The sequence below is a fragment of the Camelus dromedarius genome, chromosome 10, assembly GCF_036321535.1.
Source record: "Camelus dromedarius isolate mCamDro1 chromosome 10, mCamDro1.pat, whole genome shotgun sequence".
In the NCBI taxonomy this organism is placed as follows: domain Eukaryota; kingdom Metazoa; phylum Chordata; class Mammalia; order Artiodactyla; family Camelidae; genus Camelus; species Camelus dromedarius.
In genome coordinates, this window is record NC_087445.1 from 46,499,854 (window position 1) to 46,519,845 (window position 19,992).

At 43.2% G+C, this 19,992-nt stretch overlaps 1 protein-coding gene across 7 annotated transcripts in view; it reads left to right on the forward strand.

The window, feature by feature from the left end:
* Window positions 1–19,992, forward strand: part of LOC105102307 (protein unc-13 homolog B) — a 166,962-nt gene that overhangs the window by 139,879 nt on the left and 7,091 nt on the right. For 6 of the 7 annotated variants that reach the window (XM_064490301.1, XM_031449968.2, XM_010995624.3 and 3 more), the window contains 13 exons: window positions 415–584; window positions 1,034–1,149; window positions 1,492–1,655; window positions 3,941–4,091; window positions 5,628–5,696; window positions 7,094–7,183; window positions 7,506–7,634; window positions 12,653–12,780; window positions 13,420–13,505; window positions 18,477–18,603; window positions 18,753–18,849; window positions 19,082–19,225; window positions 19,543–19,620. In XM_064490301.1, the coding sequence (XP_064346371.1) occupies window positions 415–584; window positions 1,034–1,149; window positions 1,492–1,655; window positions 3,941–4,091; window positions 5,628–5,696; window positions 7,094–7,183; window positions 7,506–7,634; window positions 12,653–12,780; window positions 13,420–13,505; window positions 18,477–18,603; window positions 18,753–18,849; window positions 19,082–19,225; window positions 19,543–19,620 (1,549 nt within the window). Of the gene's footprint in view, window positions 1–414; window positions 585–1,033; window positions 1,150–1,491; window positions 1,656–3,940; window positions 4,092–5,627; window positions 5,697–7,093; window positions 7,184–7,505; window positions 7,635–12,652; window positions 12,781–12,873; window positions 13,395–13,419; window positions 13,506–18,476; window positions 18,604–18,752; window positions 18,850–19,081; window positions 19,226–19,542; window positions 19,621–19,992 lie in introns of those variants that run through there. The other variant, XM_064490302.1, reaches the window with a different exon arrangement.

The following is a 19,992-nucleotide window of genomic DNA, read 5'->3' on the forward strand; positions in this document are numbered from 1 at the left end:
ATGAACATTTAACACCTTTATGGACTTCATACAGGATTCTGGGGAGGAAACTAGCTGTTGCTTCCTAGGACTCTGTGGCATCTGTCCAGCTGTTTTCCTGTTGGTGGTGTTGATACAACTAAGCTGCACAGGAAACCAGCGTTGTCCCTAATTACTCCTCCCTCTCCCTCTGTTTGTCCCTGGGCAATGAGGACTGGATAATTTTCTATGGAGAGCCACCAAGGCTGAGGGATGAAGAGCCGTTTTCTGGGATAGCCTGACTCACTTGGGACTTTAGTACCACTGTTCTTTGGCTCCTTCTCTTCCTCTGCAGGGCCTCAAGTCAGCTGATAGAGCCTTGGGAGGGAATTAGAAGTAATAAGAGTGGGGGCTGCTGGGTCTATCCATAACAGAGCCTGCCTAATTCTCTCACAGTGAGTGCCACAATTCTTCTGACCGCATTAAGGTACGTGTGTGGGATGAGGATGATGACATCAAGTCAAGAGTAAAGCAGCGGCTAAAGCGAGAGTCTGATGATTTCCTCGGGCAAACCATCATTGAGGTTCGGACACTGAGTGGCGAAATGGATGTCTGGTACAACCTAGGTGAGGAAACAGGACCAGAGGAAGTTGCTGGGAGGGGAGAGCATGAATGGGGAACATGGGGAAGATCTTGTCTACCAAAACCACCACTCAGTCCCCAAAGCATACCTCTATTACAGAGCCTGCCTTACCTGCAGAGAACAGTACATGGGTAGAGATTAGGGGAGAGGAGTTGGGGTGTCTGGAACTCACTCTGTTGGGACATTTCCCAGATTTTAGAAGATCCTTAAATCTTCATACTCATCCCTAATGCCATTAGCCCCTGGGCATTCCTACTCTCTCACCCAGCCAGTTCTAGGGTATTTGTGGACTATGTGTTTGCTGGAATGAGTTCACCTGCTAGGTGACACTTGGTTCAGTGCCTCCTTTTCCTTGGGTTAAGCCAGGATGGGGGCTGTCTGTGCTGTCTGTAGTTGTGTTGATGTCAATCTCCAGTATTCTTTCCTTCCTAGAGAAGAGGACAGATAAATCAGCTGTTTCAGGGGCTATCCGCCTGCAAATCAGTGTGGAGATCAAGGGGGAGGAGAAGGTAGCTCCGTATCATGTGCAGTATACGTGTCTCCATGAGGTGAGCCAGCTCTTGGGAGATGCCAGAAAACAATATTGGGAGGGCCTTTGGCAATCAGTAGGATTGCTAGGGGTTGAAGATCTGGAGCCTGTTTTTTCATTTCGCCCTTGGCTCACTGCTGCCCTGGACAAGCGAAGTGACAGTCCCAGCCTCAGTTCTCTTTTACTAATGGAAGAATAGCCTATTGGGGCCACAAGATTTACTGAGCAATGACTTGAAGGACAGCATTTCTGTGGGACCCTATTCACATTCTCCTGGACTTTACCAGCAGGTTTTGTTTTTGTTTTCAATATATATTTAGCTGTTTAATAATCAATATATATTTTACTCTGTCTCCTACAGAACCTCTTCCATTACCTCACAGACATTCAGGGCAGTGGAGGAGTCCAGATCCCTGAAGCTCGAGGAGATGATGCATGGAAGGTTTACTTTGATGAAACTGCCCAAGAAATTGTGGATGAATTTGCCATGCGCTATGGCATCGAGTCCATATATCAGGCCATGACGTAAGGCTCTCCTGAGACCCTGGAAAATGGCTACTAACCCTTGGGGTAGCTAAGATGTCAAACCGACAGGGTGGACAGGTCCTTAGTAGGGTAGTATGCAGTGATTCATTGCTTTCATCTCTGAGCTGGGTCAGGTGGATGTGTGCCCCAAGGCAAAGAGAGTTTATGTATTAAAAGTAGTGCTTTTATTAGTAACTCAAGGAGAAGGTATTTGTCTGTCTACCCCAGTGTTCACAGGTAGAAAGGGAAAGGGGCACAGGAGGGTAGGCAAGGACAAACGTACCGAAACATCACAGGCCTGAGCAGACGGGGCATGTGTACTCGTGTATATATGTGTGTGACAGACAAGCTCGTATAGACTGGCCTGGGACTCGGAAAGGACGCTGAACCATAGGGAAAGCAGCTGTGTCTGGCGTTGACAAAGACACCTATAAAAGAAATTCCCACCTACTATGAGAAGAGGTAGCTTGTGTATTGGTGAGGCTAGAGCTCTAGAGCTCTGCGCGCTAGCAGCACTAGGGAGCAGAGGGTAACAGACTTTTACTGAATTCCTTCTCTGTGTCATGCATTGTGCTGCATGCTGAGAACACAGAGATGAATGAGATGGGGGCCTCTGTGCTTGGGGAACTCAGTCTAGCAGGAGAGATAGACCAGTAAACAGTCAGTTGCAATATAATTTGATAAGTGCTAAAATAGAAGTAACCGTAGCATATTATGAGGGCATCTAAATTTTAGGGGAGGCCTGTGAGGGAAGCCACTGAAGTGGTGACACTTTGAAACACAGAAAAGGAGGTAGGGCATTTCTGTGTCTGATAGGGCGTAAGCAGAGATGCTAAAATGCAACAGAGCATAGACTATTCAAAGAATTGCAAGTTCGAGTATAGACAGAAGAAACATGTTGAGGAATGAGGTTGGAGAATTAATGGCCCCTCTGCAATTCTTACTTTGTTCACTCTCCCTGGATGATCTCATTCAAGTCTATGAGCTCAACCACTACATATAGGCTTGACTCCCACATCTCTTTCTCAGGTTCAGACCCTTTCCTGCGTTTCAGATCCATTTTCATCTGCTTCCTGGGTATTCCCACAGGCATTTCAAGCTCAACATGACCAAAATCCAAATCAACATCATCTCCACCTAATATAGTAAATGGAACAATCTACTGAATAGCTATCTAAACAGAGATTTAGGAGTCAGCCTAAACTTTTCTGTCTTACTACCAGCATCCAGTCAATCTCTAAAACCTCTAGATTCTACCTAAAAATGTTTTTAATCTATCAATATTGCTGTAGCTCAGTAATAATGATAATAACAACTCCTATGTATTTCCTTATGCCAGTAACTGGTCTAAATATTTTATGAATGTTAACTCAATTAATCCTCATATCAACCCTGTATGAGTATCATTATTATTCCCATTTTACAGATTTAAAAAACTGAGGCATAAAGAAGTTTAATTTATTCAAAGCCACTGAGTGATGGGGTTAAAGTTCAAACTCAGAGTCTGTCTCTAGAGCCTGTGCTCCTATAACCATTTGTCTGTTCCATTTAGTGCTTCATTGCTCCTTTTCTGAATGACTGCAGTAACTCTTCAGGTGGTCTTTATGTCTTAGTCTTATCTGTCTCCAAGTTTTCTTTTCCAATTTTTACCATCACAGTGACCTTTCTGAAAGACTAGTCTGATCACAGTATGCCTTTGTTTAAAAATTTACTATAGAGTTTAGGATAAACTTTTTTATTATTTGTTCTCTATCCACTTCTCTCCCCTTTCTTGGTATTCTTCTGTCAAACACCTGAACAGTAACCATAGTGAGGTTTCTCAAATATATCACTCTCTCCATGAATATATTTGTTTTTGCAATACTGTTTCCCTTTGCTTGCACACTTTTCCACTTGATTAATTCTTACTAATCCTTTAAGACTTGGTTCAACCATCTCTTCTTTGAGAAGCCTTTTTCTAATCCCTTCTAGCCTCCAGTCATTCTGACTTAGATGATCTTCCTGTAGTTTCCGTGGAATTTTGCATATCATGCCTTGGGTTATTGACTTACTTTCTAATACTTGCTTTCTCTGCCAGGCTGTCACCAATTTGGATTCTAGCACTTAGCACAAGACCTGGCACTGGTAGACACTTTCATAGAATATACACCCGAGCGAATAAGTTATGAAAATCCTTGTATGTCAAGGTGGTTAGAAGCTTCATATGCGTGAGTGAGATCTTTTAATTAGTTGGCTTTTCCTGCAATCTCTGAAGAGTCTTTGAGGCTGAGGGTGCTGTTTTTCAGACACTTTGCATGTTTGTCATCCAAGTACATGTGTCCTGGTGTGCCAGCAGTGATGAGCACCTTACTGGCCAACATCAATGCCTACTATGCCCACACAACTGCCTCCACCAACGTCTCTGCATCTGATCGCTTTGCAGCCTCCAACTTTGGGGTGAGTGTGATGTGAAAACATGTTACCTGCTTGTTACCAGTTAACAAAGCTTGGTTTTTGAGTCAGTACTGTCAAGTTGATATGCCTAAAATTCAGATAGCTGCCACCTAGGTAATGAACCTTTTTCCTTGTGAGTATTTAGACTGTACTAATAGACTCTCCTCAGACATAGATACATGAGAGAAGGTGGGATAGTACCACTGTAGTAGGGCTGGGGAAGTGGGGTACTACCTGGGCTCGGGGAGCCTCTCTGGACCAGCAACTTGGTTGAGTCACCATCTTCTTCAGTCCTGCAGGTTCACAAAGGAGTCTTCTTAATATAATTCAGTCTTTCTCTGACAGAATAGTACCACTTAAGTTCACATGAGACTGATGTCTAAGCAAGAATACCAGTATGTATCTGAGCCTGTCCCTCTTCTAGGGTCTGAACTGTTTTCCCTATCCAGGATATGTCCTTTCCAGTTGTTAGGGTACTTGAAAAGTTGAATTGTTACTCATAATGTCACCTGACATAAGTTCAGTATAAACTAGATGAAATATCTCTGACCCTCCACAAAGATTACTTCTTCAGGGATAAAATTACTGATACTCCCAAATCTCCTGGACCTCTCAGCCCTGTTTTTGTTTTTGTTTTTGTTTTTGTACTAACCACTTTTTTTTAATGTTGTTTATAGTTTTTCTGTAGATGAATTAGTATCATTGATTAAGTCAAATATCTTTTCCATTCTATCACCACATTATATACTAACTCAATCAATATCTAATGGTGTGTGTGTGAGATATATATATCTATATATCTATATATCTATATCTATATATCTATAGATATATAGATATATAGATATAGATATATATATCTCAGTATGTGAGTTCTAGGAGTGCTACACTAAAAGCCTACAGGAACATGATTCCCCATTTAATTAGACCTTTTCTATAAAAATAAACTATTAAAATAGTATTTGGTTTTTATCTTAATATTTAAGAAGTATAAACTAAGGGAAATGATGTGGAATGTGGTTTAAAGAGAAATCTCCTTGTATCTGCCTGATCATCTTCCAGATGCATCACTATTTCTCTCTCTCATCATCACTGCTAGACTGTGGCTGTATAACTGTTAAGAGCTATCTCAAGGTAAATCATGACACCGCAGACTTAGGCACAAGTTAGAGAATGTGTTTGGAGTTCCTTTTGTCTGACTAAAATGAGTTAGAGTCCCAAAGAGATGGAGATGCACTGGTCATCTCCTCTTGATTTGTATGGAAGGAGCTGTTTCCCCTCCCAGGGACTTGCTTTGCCCTAGCTGGTGTGAGAAGATTCCCCAGTGTGAGACAGAGCTGCCAAGAGATGGAACAGGAACCACCTACTCATTTCTCCTCTGTATTGTTTGTTGTTTTCCTCGTGGGCAAATATGGGACAGGATGTATCCCCACCTCAGTGGTTCTTCCTTACCCAAGGATGGTTCTGTTTTTGCTACAGTCTAGGGGACTCAGAAACAGATTATTTCTCTCTTTCTCATTATTTGTTTACCACCCTCAGAAAGAGAGATTTGTAAAACTACTGGACCAGCTGCACAACTCACTGAGGATTGACCTCTCTACATACAGGGTGAGTGAAGACCTGGCTGTAGGGTGGGATTAAGGAATATCAAGCTCAGTGTTAGAGAGACTGTGGGCCAAATGGCTAAAAGATCAAGGCAAAGAAAATTGGTCTGTGTCATCACACCCATGTGTATGGCCAATGTCACTGACACCTGTGGTTCTTCAAACTCCAAGGACCATGCAGTGTGTAAATAGTGGCTGATGTGGCTACTTTTTATAGATAACTGGCTTTCTAACCCCACTCATGTCACTCTACCAAACCTCTGGTGACATTCTCATTAGAGAGTCTCCAAAGCGTAATCTCTTCCAGAAATACCCCTTTAAAAATTAGATAATTACATTTCCTTCTTGCATCTTTCCATAGTCTCCTCATTTTCCAAAAAAGTTATGAGAATCTGGCAAAGAGGAGAGAGAGTAACTTGGCTTGGGCAAGTAATTTGTAGCAGAGGTCATGTGTATTCCTAGAATGGAGGGAGGAAATAGATATAGTAGGAGGGTGGGTGCCTAGGATGAGACGGAAATGGGCAGATTTGCAGTTCTTCCTAAGTTAGGTCGTCTTAGAATGACTTCATTACTTGCTTTAAAGTGTTGTGAATTTCCAGAACAGGCAATATACCCACATTAAAAAGTAAGTATAAAACAACCTCAAAGTCAAAAAGAAGTGAGATTTTAATTATTTGTACTTTCAGTGCCTTCCATTTGCACGAATAATGGAGAGTTGACTGTATATCTTATATTTGGCATATAAGTAGCCATTTGAAGGTTTAAAAAAGCAACCCTTAAAATGGAGAGTGGCACAGCATCTTCCTTAAGCTCTCTTTGGCAGCTTCCTCCTAAAACTCATGCCAAAAGGATTGAAGTGAGGCATGATGGGAAGATCCCAAGGAACTCACTCCAAAAGCAGTTCTGCTCAGAGCTTTGCCATCTGCTGGCTCGAGAAATATAGAATAACTGGGTTCCACTGTGTGGAAAGTACACATCTCAGTGTGGTCTGTAGTGTGGCTCTACTTATATTCCAGGATATACAGTTAGATTATAAGTTTTGAAGAACTCATTGTTTGGGTGTAAGAATCTTCACCCAAGAAAAAAGTGTGTGTGTGTGTCAATGTGTGTGTGAGTGTCTGTGTGTTCATTTGTGTAAACGCTCACACATTGCATGGGAAGTAGGCTTGGGGGTAGGATGTGTTGCTTTCTGGACTGGAGATTACTAACCCCTGCCTTTGGCAAGGACCTGTGTCAGTGGAGAAGGGAGGGAGACCTGTAATATTACAGCTTTTTTGTAAAACTCAACTAGGGAAGATCCCAGTGGGTAGCAGTTAGGGAAGCTTCTGATTTCATTGCTTTTGGCAGGGAAGGCTTCCATATTCCTTTGTCCCTTTCTTACATTTGCTTAATTTGCAACAGAATAATTTCCCTGCTGGGAGCCCTGAGCGGCTTCAGGATTTAAAGTCCACAGTGGATTTGCTGACCAGCATTACTTTCTTCAGAATGAAGGTAAGAAATTAATTGGGCTGGGTGATGCTAGTCTGGGGACCTGGCCACAGAAACATGGAGAGTGAGAATCACTGGGCATAGTCTAAGGCTATAGGATTTATCACCTCTAAGCCTATGTTTCCATATGCCTGTTCCCTGAGTTACTTCCAAAAGACCCTGGGTCAACAAGGTTGGGCTGGGCAGTTCTCCCCATCAGCCATGTTGACAGTTTCATCCCAGGGCAAGGTCCAGGGACCCACAGAGGGATGAGGGAATCAGGAATAGAAGATCCCACCCAGGTGGGCAAGACCCTGGACCCATATTTTTTTAAATTAATTGGCAGGTACAGGAACTGCAGAGCCCTCCAAGAGCCAGCCAGGTGGTAAAGGATTGTGTGAAGGCCTGTTTGAACTCAACGTATGAGTATATCTTCAACAACTGCCATGACTTGTACAGCCGCCAGTACCAGCTGGTAAGAGGCTCGGGATCAGGTGGGGCCAGTTGTCAGTGGTTCTTGGAGTCTCAGCTCTCCTTTGCTGTGGTCCCTGTGAAAGGGAGCACAGAATAAAGTCCTTGATGTTCTGGAGAGTGAATGAATTGTGAAAGTGGGGACCATTTAGACCATGTGAGACATTTGTGGATGGGCAGAAACCTTTGGACAAGATGTGACATAACTGAGTTGAACAGAAGTGGCAACAATGAGTTTTACTTTGGTGTTGAGAAGGTGACCTAAATTTGAGCACAGTTCAGTGGGTAAGTAGGTGAATTCTTAGCCCTTCCCAGAGTCTTTGTTCTCCTCCGAAGTTAATTTTATTCTGACTCATGTGAACCCTTCCACGTTCCAGACTCTTTTCCCCTGAGATCTGAGGTTTTGGCTGGTGGATGTTTAACTTTTCCCTCTAACACTTTTCTCTGCATTGCATGGTCTTCTGAGATATATTCATCAGTTGACTATCAAGGCTGGCCCTGTCCTTTGTGAGGCTGAGCTACTTTATCTGGTTTAGGCTGGTATCCTAACTCAGTACCTGGTTACTTTGTATATTTTTCTAGATCCTTTCAATGGTATACCTTTTTTTTTTTTTTTTTTTTTTGGTCTTATTTCAAAGTCAGGACTTCCTTCTGGGTCTGATTACTCAGTTACAGCTCCTGTCTTAGGAATGCCTTGCTGATGACACATTTGCTAAGTAAATTCCCTTCAGTCCAACAAATATGTGTTGGATGTTTGTTCTAGGCCAGGTCTGAGGAAGCATAGTGGTCTTTCAGTTGGTTCACAGGCTCATGAGCATATGTATAATTCCAACCAAAATCTGTTAGAAGGGCCGTGAAAGAGGGATACAGTTGAACGTGGAAGAAGTTTATCAGATATTGGGAAAGCTACATAAAACAAGAGCATTTGAGATAGACTTGAAAGGCAGTAGGATTTGGACAGCAGACTGTGGGAGGAGAACCTCAATCTCTTGGACATCTACCCTTCAGTGAATGCATCCAATTTGTAATGCTTCCTAGGAACACCTTAGTGAAGACTAAAATCTTGTTCATACTGCCTCCTCAAATTGTCAAATGTGCTTTTTGTGTCAGTGCTGTATTTATGACTTCTTCCTTTTAAGGTTTATAAAACCTCCTGTTGGTTCTGAAGTCCGTGGGGGGTTTTCCTGGGGCCGTCATTTAGCTTGCCACACTCTGGGCTCTGTCATCCATCCATGAATTCTCTCTGGTTGGGCAAAGACACTGTTCTTAGCTTTTATCTTTCAGTTATGCAGGGGTCTGTCTGAATATTTGGTCTCTATTCCCTAGCATAAGATGAACCTAGACTTTGAAAGAGGCTTTATAAACCATTCAGGAACTTCTGTAGTCTTTGTATTTTGCTGACTTTTTTTTTTTTTTTTTTTTTACTTTCTCTCACTCTCATTTTCTCATTTTTCATTATTTGTACTGAAGTAAACCCTTGGTATCTTTCATTTCCCTCCACTGGTCTTTGGTCATTAGTTCATTCATCTATCCATTTCTTTAACAAATTGAGCACTAGGAATATAAAGTTGATTAAGACACATCTCTGGGGGTGGGAAGAGATAGACGGGGATTTCAAAATTGTAGAATAGATAAACAAGATTATACTGTATAGCACAGGGAAATATATACAAGATCTTATGGTAGCTCACAGAGAAAGGAATGTGACAATGAATATATGTATGTTCATGTATAATTGAAAAATTGTGCTCTACACTGGAATTTGACACAACATTGTAAAATGATTATAAATCAATAAAAAATGTTAAAAAAAAAAAAAACCACATCTCTGCTTTTGGGGAGCTCATTGGTGGATCCAGGGGGCAAATTACTACATTTATTGTGTTTTATTATTTTATTGTTACTATATTTTATTGTAGTTGTTGTTGTCTGTTACATCTCTATGAGAGGTTCACAGAGGTTACTCTGGGGGCCCAGAAAGAAGCATCTAACCAGACCAGGGGTGTCAGGGAATACTTCTTAGAGAAGGTAAACTCGACATAAATTTTGAGGAATGAGTAGGAAAGACAGGGGCTGAGAAGGAAGAGGATGCAATATAGAGGAAGCAGAATGTTTAGAGGCACAGAATTGTGAATGAGGTTGTTAATTTGAAGGAGCATAAACAATTTAATTACACTAGTTACAATTCAGGCTTTACGGTTCAGCTATGTGGGATTAAATCTTGGTTCTGCTGTTTATAGCTACATGACCTTGGGCAAGTCATGGACCCTCACTGTCCTTCAGTCTCCTCATCTGTAAAATGAAAGTGATAATTTCTACCCAATGGAGTTGTTGTCAGGATTAAATGAGTTAATTCATGCAAAGTTCTTAGCAGACTGCCTGATATACAATAAGCACTAAATAATTGGTGGGAGTGATATGGTAATGGCTGCAACAAAAGGGAAGTGGTTAGATATGAGGTTGAGAGAGAGGTCACATTCGGAAGGACCTTTGTTTCAAGCTATGAAGTTGGAACTTTTTGAAGGAGGAGTAACACTATGAGATTCTCCTTCTAGAAAGATCACTGACGACTGAATGGCAGAAGGATTGGACTGATGGTCAAAAACCAGTTAGGAAATCCTTGAATGATAAGAGCCTGAGTCAGGACAGTGGCAGAAAAAGTAAAAGGAAGAGATGTATCTAAGTGATATTAAGGAGGCAGAATGAACCAAATGTGGATTCTGTCCTGGGAACTTCCTGAAAATGCGGGCTTGTTAAGGACTGCAGAGACTTTGTGATGACATACGGCATCCTACATAAAAGCCCTATTCCTGTTCTCCTGGGCAGTTCCAACTTTGCTCTTGTCCCAGTGGGAGATAATATCCATTCCAGTCTCTCAGTGGTGACTTTTACTTGTCCTGTCTGGGGTCTGAATATAGAGTTGCTCCTCCTTTCCTGCCATCCACCATTGTATTCCTTTGTTTCTTCCCATCTAAGGCCTTTCTTTTCTCCCCAGCTTTATTGAGATATAATTGACATATAACACTGCATAACTTTAAGGTGTACAATAGATGATTTGATACATATATATATTGTGAAATATGTACCACAATAAAGTTAATTAACACATTCTTCACACACGTAAATACCATTTTGTTGTTGTTGTTATGGTAAGAACACTGAACTATTCTCATAGCATCTTTCAAGTGTACAGTACAGTATATACTGTTAACTGTAGTCATCATGCTGTACCTGTGATCCCTGGAACTTATTCATCTTGTAATTGAAAGTTTGTACACTTTAATCAACATTGCCCCCTTTCTTCCACCCCTCAGCCTCTGGCAGCCTCCATTCTCCTCTCTGTTTCTGTGAGTCTGATGTATTTAGATTTCATGTATAAGTGAGGTCATGGTATTTGTCTTTCTTTGTCTGACTTATTTCACTTAGCATAATGCCCTTCAAGTTCATCCATATTGTCACAAATTGCAGGCTTTCCCTTTTTCATGGCTGAATAATATTTCACTGTGTTTATATACCACATTTTCTTTATTCATCTATTGATGAACACTTAAGTTGTTTACATGTCTTGGCAATTGTGAATAACGCTGCAGTTAACAAGAGGGCACAGTTACCTCTTCAGGATAGTGGTTTCATTTCCTTTGGGTATATACCTAGAAGTGGGGTTGCTGGATCATATGATAGTTCTATTTTTAATTTTTTGAGGAACCTCCATACTGTTTTATATAATGGCAGTACCAACTTACATTTGCACAAGCAGTGCATCAGGGATCCCTTTTCTCTACATCCTTGCCAGCATTTATCTCTTCTGTTTTTGATAACAGCCATTCTAATAGGTGTGAGGTAATATCTTATTGTGGTATTGATTTGCATTTCCCTGATGATTGGTGATGTTGAACACCTCTCCATGTGCTTGTTGGGCATTTAAATGTTTTCTTTGGAGAAAGGTCTTTTAAAGTCCTCTGCTCATTTTTTAATCAGACTATGTGTTTTGTTGGTGGGGGTGGGGGTGGGGGTGGTTTTTTGTTCTATACAGTTGTGTGAGTTCCTTATAATTTCGGATATTAACTCCTTATCAGATACATGGTTTGGAAATATTTTCTCCTTTTCTGTAGGTTGCCTTTTTGTTTTGTTGATTGTTTCTTTTGCTGTGTAGAAACCTTTTAGTTTGATGTAGTCCCATTTGTTGATTTTTACTTTTGTTGTCATATCCAAAAAAATCATTGTCAAGAGCTTCTTCCCTATTTTTTTCTAGGAGTTTTATGGTTTCAGGTCTTACATTTAATTCCTTAATCCATTTTCAGTTAATTTTTGTCAATAGTATAAGATTAGGGGTCTACTGTCATTCTTTAGCACGTGAATATCCAGTTTTCCCAACACCATTTATTGAAGACACTATTCTTTCCTCATTGAGCCTTCTTGCCTCCCCAAGGCCTTTTCTTATCAGCTAGACAAATACCTTCCCAGATGCAGTTTTCCCCTTAACAACATTCAGCAGATTAAGGGAAGCTTTGCTTAACTGAAGTTTTGGCCAACGTGCGTACTAGGTCTGTTATGTGGCTCCTGCAGAATTTGAAGAAGCTTCTCAGAGATGTGTATGTGTGTGGTGGGGCAGGGGTGATATTAGAGGAAGACCCACTAGGAGAGGAGGAGGGGGTCACATGGAACTAGGCCAAAGACTGGAGGGGCTGCTTGCTTCAGCCAAGAAGTCACTATATGCATAACTACTGAGAGAAAGAAGAAGGGGATAGACATCTTCATTTCTCCTAGGCTGACCAGGAACAGTGGTCAGAACAGTGCCCTGGAGCTGGGGAGAGAAGTTCTCAGGGACAGACTATGTCCAAGAACCTCCCAACAGTCACCCCTTTGCTAGAACAAACATGCGTGGGCTTGTGGAAGATAGGCTACAGAAGAGGAAGGGTCCCTGATTCTAAAGGAAGGGGCATGGAGTGGGGAAGAGAGAGAGGAAGGCTCTCCATTTTCTACTCTGACTCTCACTGTCTGCCATGTCTTCTCGGAAACAAGAAGCAGGAGCTACCTCCAGAGGAACAAGGGCCCAGCATTCGGAACCTGGATTTCTGGCCCAAACTCATCACGCTCATTGTGTCAATCATAGAGGAAGATAAGAATTCCTATACACTCGTTCTGAACCAGTAAGTGTCACCGCACTTGGCCCTGTCTGGTTGGTGGTTGGTTTGTCCATCTGTCTAACAGCCTCTTTCTTTCCTATCTCTGTGTGTTTGCAGTGCCACCTCTTCCTCCTGTTCGTCCATCTGTCCCTCTGTCCCTTGTATCTGTCTGGGTAACTGTTTCTGGAGACAGGTGTGGAAACATAATGGGGGGCCCTGCCCAGACTGAGCCAGCCTCTCTGGGGTGAGAGGCTTCTGGGAGTGGCTGCCATAGGAGTCCCAGGGCATCCAGAGACCATGTGTGTATATGTCTGTCCGCTGTGAATAATGTGGGCCTTCTTATGCCCACTTCCTTGCCCGTTCTTCTCCGGCTTATTTAGCCTGGGTCTGCCTTCCAACCTCAACTCTTCCCCCGTTGGCCACAATTCCCTGCCTTCTAGGCATCATCTCCCCTGGGGCCACCTTGCCTGGGAGGATCCTCTGCCCATACTTGTCCTACCACTGGTCCCTGGGCCCCTTTTCTCCAGTTTGAGCCTAGCCCTGTTTCCTAGGCTTCTCCCCTCTTCATTGTGACCTCCAAGAACTAGGCATGTTAGCTTTGGAATCAATCAGTTTAAATGGCTCTTGCCTTGTTCTCTGACTGTGGCTTCTTCCATCATCCAGGTTTCCTCAAGAGTTGAATGTGGGAAAAGTCAGCGCAGAAGTGATGTGGCAACTCTTTGCCCAAGACATGAAATATGCACTGGAGGGTAAGGGTGTGCCCAAGGCAGTGGTTGCAGGCCTCTAGCCCAGGCGCTGTGCTCTCTGTCCCTTTCCTCTCCCAGACACCTACAAGTTCTGGGTGAATGGTACAATGAGAAACTAGAGGGATTCGAGGCATATTAGGTGATAGACCTCGGGAGGCCTTGGGTAGGCAAAGCTTCAGCCAAAGGAATGATGGAAATGGCTGTGTGGATGTAGGTTCCTCCTTCCAGCTTTAGAGCAAGTGCCTGTTTAAGACTTTCCCAGCCCAGAGATAACTCCTTTCATTCTGGTGCTCTCAAGTGGCCCATTCCGTAGAGAATGGTCTCATGAAATGTATCTTTACAGTTTTACAGAATCATAGAACCTTAAATACATAGATAGATAAGATTATTTTCTCACACTGTCGGCTGCCTGGCCTGGCTTTCCTTGAAAGCTGTTCTGAATTGATGTGACAAAGCCGGAAAGATATTTCTCCCTCACTTCTCCTGTACAACAGGGTCACATGCAAATTATTATTCATCTTATTCATTCACCTAATTCTTTTATTCATTTCCCACTTTAGTCTACAAAGATATCACTCCCTATCTGTATCAGACCTTCCCATTTGTACCCATCTGTGCTCACTCATTTAACTGTTTATATATGTTAATCTGTCTCCTCAGTCTATGAAAGTGAACCTAGAAGGAGGCGGAGCAGTCTGGGGCAAGGACAAATCAGAGTCTGGATCTGCTATTTGGGTGGAGTGACAGAGGAAATAGATAATCCTCAGACTTTTAAACTTTTGAGGTTTAGGAACAGTAAGTTTAGAGGTTGAAAGCAACCTTGAAGATCTGTGTTAAATTTGAGACAGTCACATACTGTATATGCAGATTCTGTAATTCTGCCCCAGAGCAGCTGCTCCTCCTGCTTACACTGGGTCATGCCTGGGGCTGTAGCCCATGCGTTTGCCTGTCAGTCCACTGAGCAGGTCACCTGTCCCTCTCCCCCAGGTGGCACTTGGTGAACCTGATGGGGAGCATGGGCCCAGTTCTTAAAGAACTCCAGCTCCATCAGGTTTTTTGGGGAAGAGATAAATACCTGTGAAAAGTGAATTAATTCCACCAGAGAGATGGTATAAGGTTGGGCAGATGTTTTCAAACAGAGGAGCTAAGTGAAAAGGCAAAACGGTGAGAGTAGGGTGGTGGGGGCAGGGTGGGGTAGGATGGACAATGCTGGGCTCCAGGCCTTTTACCTGGTGCTAGCTAAGTCAGCTCTACTTTTATCAGTCTTATACAGGGTTTTAAGTACAATTTCTTTTGAAAGAGGAGTTCTGCTGATGTTTAAAACAAACACAAAAGAGTTGAAAACTGCTTTAAGAGAAAGAACTTATGTTGACCTGGTTTGGAACCTGTTTCGCCACCTGCTCAACAGTGTGTTCTTAGACTGAGCTACTTAATTTTTGTGAGCTTGCATTTTCTCATCTGTAAAATGGGAGTGATGATAGCATCTATTTCACTGAGCTGATGAAGTAACTGAGATGTATGTGGCATATTTAGCATATGCCCTGGCTTTTACTCAATGCTGAATAAATCTTAGTTATTGAGGACAATAAGAAACCGTTATAGGCTCATGAGCAGAGATGCAGTGTCAACAAAGTAGTAGTTTTATAAGGTTTTACCTCAGTGGAATATGGAGGCAGATGGAACAGGGAGAGACTAGAAGCAGAGAGTGCAGATAATGTAATAATTGAGAGCTGAGGGGATGAGGCTGTAATTAGAGCAGAGAAATTAGAGGAAGAATGGGCTTTGAAAGACATTGAAAGGAAGTTTTAATGGGACTTAGTGATTGTCAGAATGTAGAGGGCAAGAGAAGGGGAGGTGTTTAGAGACCTGGATGGTAAAAGGATAGTGTTGACTCCAACTGTGAAAATGTTCTCGTTTATCCAATATTTTTAAATCAACTTTATTGAGGTATTATCTACATACAACAAAATAAAAACACTTTAAAAGTATAATTTGATGAGTTTTGACAAATAAATACACCTGTGTAACTACTATCCCAATTAAAATATAGAAAGTTTCTTCATCCACCTTTGCAGTAAATCCCCATCCCATTCACCAAGTGTACTGAGTATTTTCTTTGTGCCACACACAGTGCTAGTTGTTGGAACTCCAAAGAGATGAATGAGGCATAGCTCCAGCCCTTGAGAAGCTCACAGACCAGTCTAGACAACAGACATATAAATTGGCAGTTACAGTTCAAAGTTAAAAGCCACAAAAGGAATAAGAGTAGGGTGCTGAGAGGAGAACCATGTAACCAGACCTGGGAAGGCTTTCTGGAGGAAGTGATGTACAGACTGAAACCTGAAGGATGACAGAGCTTAGCTGCTGGGGAAGGAGGGCAGCAGTGACAAGGAAGGGAGAGAGAGATGTTTTAGGCAGAGGATGCAGTATGTTCAGAGACCTGGGGTATAGAGAGAGTCAGCATGCTTGGGGAACTGGAAGCAGTAGTTGAGTGTGACTTGCACTTTAGAGTGGAAGGGAAGAGATGAGTGAGAGGTGAAGGTAGAGAAGTAGGACACTGCTAGATCATAAAGGACGCGTAAGCTGAGTTTAGGATTTTGGACTCTGTTCTGAAGGCAATTGAGAGCCATTGAACAAAAATCCCATTTAAGCAAGGAAGTGACATGATCATACTTTTAATATAGAAAGGCCACCCACTCTGGCTACAGTATGGAGAATGGATTGGAGGAGGAAAGACCAGTTTGGAGACTATTGTAGTAATCCCTATTAGAGATGGTAGAAAAAAGACCTAGAGAGGTAATAATGTGACTAGAAAGAAATAGATAAATTCCAGAGAAATTTTGGAGATGAAATCAACAGGGATTGATGCGTTAAACTGGATGTGAATAAAAAGAAAGATGACGAGGATGATGCTCAGTGCGGAACAAGAGACAAGAGGGTAAGATTAATGTGTACACCCTGTTTAGCTTCACTGGAGATGTTAAGATGGCAAAAGGTGACTGGAGTTAAACCCAAAGTGAGATATTCCGTCAAAGACTTACATAGACATTATGCGAACCAAAAAGAGACTTGGGGGAGATATCAGCAAGCTGAATAGTTGAAATCATGTAGTTGAAAGAACTCTCCGAGGATGAAAGATGAATGGAGGGAGGAATGTGGACGTCAGGGGCAGGAGAAGGTTTAGATGCTTGATTGCCCCTTTTGATAGATTAACCACCCTCTACACACTACCCACATCCCCCCTCAACAGCAACCTCAAGAAACTTTACTGGAGCATGACTCCATGGAACTTGTTAGGATAGTTTAAAGTGTGACCAATGTTCCAGCAATCATCCTGTTAGTTTTTGTACCACAGAAGTTAATGTAGAAATTGGGGTTTAGGCCAGAGTACAGATAATAGATTGACAGAGAAAGTGAGAATTATACATAAATACAGTTAAGTTGAAGGTCCCTAGAAGAAAGCAGTTAGGGAGCTCTGGAGGGATGGAGCAGCACTGCCTCCTTTTCGGGGGTTGCTGACGCAGAAGGAGGGAGGCCTTCCTGGTGGTACCTTTTGATGTTTCTATGTTCTTGGCCTGGTTTAAGGACAGCAGGGTGCGGGGTGGAAGAGAAAAGGCGAGCCCCGAGAGGGTCTCTCTGATGTCCCTGATATTTTTCACTTTCTTTATTGCTCATTCGTGTCTCTACTCTGTCACAAGCATCCACTGTCATTCGTATACGAAAAGTCCTCTTTCTGGGTGGTAAGAACTTTTGGTTGTTGTCCCCTTACCTCTAGTTTTATTCCTTTTTCCTCTTCTCTTGCTCACTGCTTCATAGAAGAGACTGCAAATGCAACTTTGGGTAGAGATGGTGCTGCCTACAGTGCCAGGAGATGAAATTCCTGGGACAGGGAGCCTTCTGTGGCTCAATCTCGTGCTCCCATTTCCTCCTGTATGTCTGCTGTACTGATTCACCAGGACCAGCTGCCCTAGACTGGCCATTCTGCCTTGAGATGGAGGAGCATTACCCATGGCAACTCCAAGTTGAGCAATAGAGTTCCCAAGGACACTGGCCTTCCCTTCTCTGTTGCTTAATACTCTCCACTGTTTGCTTACTCTCACTATTATGTTATATGTAAGCACATAGTTGGCTTTTATTATTCAAATTAGTGCTTCATCCATAATGGGAGTAGATGAAGAAAACCTATGGGTGTGGCCAGTACTTCAGGCTCTCTGGGCAAGCTGTGGGTGATCTTTGTCCTAGATTTTCCAGAAGGCTCTGCAGATTCAGCCAGATGACCTTTCAAGTCTGTTAGCATCCCATTTTCTGTAGCAGGATGGCCCTTTGATCTCGCTGTGTTTCCATGGTTTTCAAACTGACTCTTCTTATTTGCATATTTCTTTGAGAGTTCATTTTTCAGAGTCTCAGCTCTGCTCTGGGGCCTTTCAGTTTACCCCAGGATTCAGTTACACCATGGCTGCTCAGCTGCTCTTTCTGTTAGCTTGGGCCCACTTTGGTTTTCCCTGTGTCTGTATAGTTGTCAATGATCCATTCATGTCATGTGCAACTGTTCGTCTTTCCACTTAAGTCCATCTGAGGAAATGGCCTAGCTACTAGGATTAAAATAGCCCTGGAAAACCATCATCCCTCTCCAGCCCTGGACAGTTTCCCCCCTAGTCAGCCTTAGCACCCACATCTTTTCTCCTCTCCTTCACCAGAGGCCAGCACCTCACTTGGCATTTCCAAAAGCCAGCACAGGAAGACTTACAAGGCCTTATCTGGATGTCTGACTTAGTCTCTAAAGAAAGATTTGGGCCAGGCTTTTGGAGATCAGAGCAGTCATTGCTAGGGGGAGATGTCTGTGAGGAGGTGCTTGGGAGTCACCCTTGCTCTGAGACATCTAATAGAGCCACCTGACTGGATCTGCCACTTTGGGAAGGCTCAGGAACCAGGGCCTCGACTACCGGGACCTGACCCAGCCTTCCTCCCTACTAGAGCATGAGAAAGACCGGCTGTGTAAGAGTGCTGACTACATGAACCTGCACTTCAAGGTGAAGTGGCTCCACAATGAATACGTGCGGGATCTGCCTGCCCTCCAGGGGCAGGTGCCTGAGTACCCAGCGTGAGTCATCATGTGGGGGCTACAGAGGGAAGGGTAGGGAAGAGGGTCTCTCTGGCTTAGGGGTTGGGTGAGGCCAGCATCCTCACTGTCAGGCACATGGCATATGCCAGCCACTAGCTTCAGCCTCCAATTTTCCTACCTGGCTACAGGTGGTTTGAGCAGTTTGTCCTACAGTGGCTGGATGAGAATGAGGACGTGTCCCTGGAATTCCTGCGAGGGGCTTTGGAACGAGATAAGAAGGATGGGGTAAGTCGGGGCTTGTGCTGCACACGGGTCAGGCCAGATCTCCCAGCAATTAGCTGTCAGCAAAAGTTCCTGGGCTTTAGCCACGATGGCTGTTCCGGCCCTGTGAAGTCCATAAGAAGGGCTGTTGAGGGCCACTGAGCCACCCTTGCTGGGCAGAGAGCCCTTTAGAACTTTATAAACTTGGGAGACGGTACCAGCTGAAGATGATGACCCTGTGTGTGGCCTTCCTTAGTTCCAGCAGACATCAGAGCACGCACTCTTTTCCTGCTCTGTGGTGGACGTCTTCACGCAGCTCAATCAGAGCTTTGAGATCATCCGGAAGCTGGAATGCCCAGACCCTAACATCCTTGCCCACTACATGAGGAGATTTGCGAAGGTGACCATGACCCTCCTTCTGCTTCCCCCCGTACTACTAGCATACTCATAGCCTTGTCACAGGCCTGAGCTCAGTCCCTCTCTGCAGTGGCCTTTGGATAAAGCTTGGCATTACCCTGTTCTCCTTTACTTGAGTTTGGGGCAGACAGGTGGGTTTGTTTCACTGCTGTTCCGGGGTTGAGAGGGAGATCTGTCCCTCACTGTGAGATTCCCCTTTCCTACTTATTGTTGTCCTGGGTTGGAGGTACAACCTCAGGCAAGATACTCTTGGGGAAAGCTAAGAGTTCCTTCTCCTTTCCTTTCCTCCTCTTTTCTCAGACCATCGGGAAGGTGCTGATGGAATATGCAAACATCTTATCAAAGAACTTTCCAGCTTATTGCACAAAGGAGAAAATGGTGAGAGTCGGGTCTTGGGCCCCTTAGAGAAAGGAGTGAAAACATTTGAATCCTTCTTGCTTTTGAAGTTATCCTCAGTGCTGAGGGTGGGGGGAATGCTCCTGACTTCTGATTCCCAGGAGGGCTGTGCTTGAGATTATGCCACAGAATAACAAGAAATTGACAAGGAGTTCCTCTGAGCCTCCATTTGGTAGTATATCCTCTACTAAGCTAGACCTTTGCTTAGTCTTTTTTTTTTTAATAAAAAAATTAAGATATTCAAAGAGTTACAAAGGGTAATCCCACAAACAGCTGGGGCCCACCACCTAGTTTAAAAACAGAAACATTTGCTTCTAGTCTTCATTCACGGAGAACTGTCTGCATTGGTTCCAG